Source organism: Sinocyclocheilus rhinocerous, unplaced genomic scaffold (assembly GCF_001515625.1).
Source record: "Sinocyclocheilus rhinocerous isolate Xijiao unplaced genomic scaffold, SAMN03320098_v1.1 scaffold561, whole genome shotgun sequence".
In the NCBI taxonomy this organism is placed as follows: Eukaryota; Metazoa; Chordata; class Actinopteri; order Cypriniformes; family Cyprinidae; genus Sinocyclocheilus; species Sinocyclocheilus rhinocerous.
In genome coordinates this window covers 889,290-894,527 of record NW_015641041.1, presented here as the reverse complement: position 1 = coordinate 894,527, position 5,238 = coordinate 889,290, and the positions used below count along the sequence as shown (strand labels likewise).

Sequence of the window (5,238 nt, the reverse complement as noted above, 5' to 3'; positions counted from 1 at the left end):
ATTCTTATATTATATTATATACACATTTATATTTTTTAATATTTTGTACATATAAATATACTGAAACAAACACACACACACACACACACACACACACGTATGTCTCAGTATTTAGTTTTTATATTATAAAATTATATTTTTATATATAATAATAATTCATATTATATTATTATAATATAAATGTGTATTTTAAAATATTATAATAGTATAACAAAGTATACGTGACCCTGGAGCACAAAACCAGTCTTGAGTCGCTGGGGTATATTAAAAACACATTGTATGGGTCAAAATTATCGATTTTTCTTTTATGCCAAAAATCAGTAAAAGTAAAGATCATGTTCCATGAAGATATTTTGTAAATTTGCTACAGTAAATATATCAAAACTTAATTTTTGATTAGTAATATGCATTGCTAAGAACTTCATTTGGACAACTTTAAAGGAGATTTTCTCAATATTTTGATTTAGATTTTTTTTGTACTCTCAGATTCCAGATTTTCAAATAGTTGTATCTCGGCCAAATATTGTCCTATCCTAACAAACTATATATCACGCTTATTTATTCAGCTTTCAGATGATGTGTGAATGTAAATTTCGAAAAATTGACACTTATGACTGGTTTTGTGGTCCAGGGTCACATATTTGTATTTTTATGTACTTAAATATTAAGTATTCATTCAGTATGTGTAAGAATTCATAGAAAATAGTTCAAATTAAAATGCACAAATTAAAGTGCTTATTAGCAGCCTGCTAATGTCAGACCGCTAATGTATTAAAATCCTCCTTGACCGATTGTCAGGTTTCTTGTGTGCAAATTGTGTGGAATGTCTGCTATATGTGACTATTAACTGAGCTGAATTCAAATCAGTTGCTTATTAAGTTTCCTTTTGGTTAGGATGCTGCCTATGTAGACAGTAGACAGTGAGACAGCTCACTAGTGTTAGGAACACAGCCCATGAAAAATATCTCAAGTTCAAATCACATATTTTTTTCAGTTTGTGTAGCATTTCAGTCTATAATGTAACCTCTGACAGATGAATAAGTATTGTTTTATCATAAACACACACAGAACGCTGACTGTGATGGGAGCATCTCCGGCGAGCTGAACCTGGGCGACCCAGAGAGCGGCTACCTGACACAGACCAACCTGCTGTCCATCTCCTTACGCATTAACCAAGAGTGGCAGAATATCGGCATCAACCTGGGCATCAGCTACGACCAGCTGGAACGCATCCGGAACCAGCACAGGTGAGCACCAGATCAGAGCCAGCAGATGGCGCTGTTAATGTCTGCTGAGAGGCCAACAGCACATTCAGTCTTTATTACAGGACTGATTTACTACAGATTTTACAGCACATGTGATCTCCAGATCCACTTAACAATTCCTGTGGCATTCAATGATGCAATCAGATTTCAACAGGGCAAGTAGCAACAGATTAGACGTAAATTGTATTATAAATTTTTCCACCAAAATAGGTCGTTACAGTATTCACATTTATTGCATCTTGTAACATTCGTTATTTCTGAATACTGACTCATTGAATGTTAATTACAGTCCAGGAATTATTATCAAGCCAGATCAGTATGACCTCATTCATTTTCAAGAGCTTTTAATAACAGAACCAAGAATCTTAAAGGGATAGTTCACCTTCAGTTGCTGGTCCCCATTGACTTGCATAGTATTTTTTTTTCCCATACTATGGAAGTCAATGGGGACCAGCAACTGAAGGTGAACTATCCCTTTAAGATCAGATTTTCCAGCACAGATGTGTTTGCGCTGGTGTAAAATCACTTGTAATTTCTGGGAAATGCTTACAGAGAGGGAGAGGCAGTGTGACAGGGAGTGATGGAGGACTGAAATTAAGACAGCAGTGGTTTTATGAGGGGAATCTGAGTGTTTTGTGTTAATGGCTCAGCCATCTGGGACACTGCAGGAGACGGTACACACTCACACGCATGCATGCACGCTCAGTTTGTCAAGCCCTCCACGTCCTGTTCTGTAGTCTGTTCGTCTTTTTGTCTTTAAACCCCAGTGTCTCTTAGTTCAAGTTACATCTCAATAAACGTGTTCTATTATTAAGGAGCAACATAGCAGACAAAACTGAATAAATTATGAAAAACTAAGTAAGTTCTGAAATGTTTCAATGAAATAAAAATACGAAAATGTCAGTCACAAAATGCATGTATTTATTTCAAGGACATTTCTGATCATTTTTCATTTTAAAGCATATTTTATGCCACATTTTATGTCATTTTTCATTTTACATTAATAATATTATGCCTTATTAATTTAGGCATGCATTTAATTTAAATTTTTATTTATTTAAGACATTTTATCCCCAATTCTCATTACTCTAATTCAGATTATTCTCTTTTACTATTCCCATTATTTTAGATGGGAATAATAATAGTAATAATAATAATATAAATGTTATTTTAGTATTTTTGAGATACTATTATAGTTATAATATTTTCAATTGGGGTTTATTTTCATATTTTATACTTTTTAATTTTAGCTAAACGTTGTAAAAATTTTGTTGCGTTTCTGTTTTTATTTTATATATATATATATATATATATATACGTATATACTATATATTTTATTAATTTTTATTTTCATTTTAGTTTTAGTTATTTTACTACATCAAAATGAGAAATGTTTCCTTGGCAACTATCTGAAAATTAGTTTAAGATTTGTATTTTATTTTATTTTGTATTTCTGTTATTGTTTATTTTATTTCAAGTAATGAAAATGCTTTTTATGATTTTAGTTTTAGTTAACGATAATGACCCTGATGAGAATGCAGTTTTTTTTTTTTTTTGGATTACATCAATACAATTGAGTTAAAGGTGTTATGAAATCAATTCAAAAATGTGATATTTAGACTCGTTTAATTTTATTTTTATTTATTTATTGCAACATTTCATTATATATTATTTATTATTTTTTGTTATTTATCTATTATTGATTTAATTATATAATATATTTAATTTAGTTAATTATATCTCTGTATACTTTAATTATGACAAAAATGTACAGTAATGGGAGACAGATCAGTTTAGTAACAGTAATAGTAAAAAAAATAAAAAATAAACTGGCATCTCCCTGTGTTTGTTTTGTCAGGGACAACTTTGGGGCCCAGGTATTGGCGATGCTCTTTCATTGGGCGAGAGGGCAACAGGGGGCGGGGCCAGGGGCGGTGCAACAGCTGATGAAAGCGCTGGTGGACAGTGGTAGGCGGGACTTGGCGGAGGAAGTAGAGGACATAGTGACTCTGGGGAAGAGGAAGTATGAAGAATCGCTAAAGAGAGTCGGACTGCAGACACCAGCGAGCTCTGCAGACCCTCAGTCCAGCTGACACACACTCACACCATTAGGATGATTGTGCTGCTGAGAGCGGCTGCCAACATCATGACATATAAACTCCCACCAGCAGCACTGCACACCAACACAGTGACACACATGGACATACAGTACAGAGTCTCATCTCACAGGACAGTCTCTGGGTCTCAGAGCAGCTGTCTGTCTGAATGATGTCTCCATTAGACGCCTGTCTCTCTCTCCTGTGCCTCTCGAACTCACAGTGTCCAGCAGATGTATTTTATTTGTAGTGAGACACAATGCTGCACATTTACACTGAGCCAAATGAGCCATGAGTATTTGTTACATGTTTTTTTTTAGTGTTTTAACCAAGAAACAATCAAAATGTTTTTTTTTTATGTATATGGTGAATCCCAAGCAGCCTCTCAAAAAGGGTCATATTTCATATTTTTGGTGTGTGTGTGTGTATATATAGTTAGACAGATAGATATATAATAATAATTAATTAAATATAACTTATTTATATTTAATTATTAAAATAAATATTACATATGAAATCATTGAAAAAAAATGGGCTTATATAACAATACAGTTGTACTTTAAAAAAATTTAAAATAATAAAGCAGTATATTAAATAGATACCATCATGAGATACACGTTGTGCAATTTAATAATAAAAATAAAACTGCATTCTCCATAAGAAAGTTTTACAGCTCATATAGTTTTACAATTCAAATTTAAAAATATATACCCGCGCACACATACCCATATGTAATTTTCATGGTTATGAGAATGCTGTGTTACTATATGTAAGATAGAAGTTGGGAGTAAAAGGTGCTTATTTGTCATGAAATTATGAAAAAAAAAAGTACAATGCAAAAATCCCAAGGGACATAAAAATAGGCTTGATCTTATCTTTATGCAAAATCAAAATCATTTTGTAGTGCAGTATGACCAGGACATGTTCTTGACAGATCTCGTGACGTTCATCCCAGCACAGCATTATGAACATCTGCACAATCCAAATTACATGATTAAATTATTAAATCAGTGATGTTCATTCTCCTGTTCTCTTTCCCAAAAGTGGGGAATATTCCTCGATCCAAAGGGCGCTCCATCCTTCCATGTGTTTTAACTCAAGGTCACCGTTGCGTCACGCCGATGACGTCAGTACGGTTTTTTTTTTTTTTACGCCGATGACGTCAGTACGCTTTTTTTTGGTTTGTTTACCTTTGCTTAAAAAGCAGAAAAAAATCTGACGGCGCCGTAACCGACAGCACGCGCCAGCAGGCGGCGACCGAAACACTGACTTTCTCCCGTCCTCTCCTCCTCCTCCTCCTCCTGTCGTGTCGTGCTTTTACTCCCTTCTTTTCCTCCAAACACACACGAACGCGAGTAACACCGGCAGCTTTAACTATTATCACACCGTCACCGGAGGAAGAACATCACATGAAGCCATAATAAACCCGGAGTAACGGGACAAAACTGCAGGATCCGGTATGTAACGCGGTTAAGCGATTATTCTTTGCCGAGCATTTGTATCATATTAATATTGACATTTGTTTTGCGTGAGGAAACTGTTAAAATGATCTGATCGGTCACCGTGGTAAAGATTATGTCAGTCAGCAGAATAAACAGAAATAACGGTACAGCGGTTCATATAATGTGATTCGGCGGATCGTTTCCCGTTATGTGGCAAAACACGATTCCCCATCGCGAGAAGGCGTCTAAAATCAACCGTGACGGATCAAACCGGCAAACGGTAATTAGCGCGTCTTTGACAGCTTCGTTCATTCTAACGGTCGCGTTCCGCGCGCGAACATCTGTTTCGCTTCATACAGCGGCACGCGTTCCGTCTGCGCGTTTCTGCACCGCCCCGTCCGTTAGTCAGTCGGGTTTGATCCCCGCGGGAATAAC

General features: G+C 35.3%; 1 protein-coding gene across 1 annotated transcript in view; it reads left to right on the top strand.

Moving 5' to 3' along the window:
• Positions 1–3,798, top strand: part of LOC107754367 (p53-induced death domain-containing protein 1) — a 14,504-nt gene extending 10,706 nt beyond the window's left edge. The window contains exons 15-16 of the mRNA XM_016570785.1: positions 1,069–1,247; positions 3,124–3,798. Coding sequence (XP_016426271.1) covers positions 1,069–1,247; positions 3,124–3,358 — 414 coding nt within the window. The 3' untranslated portion in view covers positions 3,359–3,798. The remainder of the gene's footprint in view (positions 1–1,068; positions 1,248–3,123) is intronic.
• The last annotated feature ends 1,440 nt before the right edge of the window (positions 3,799–5,238 follow it).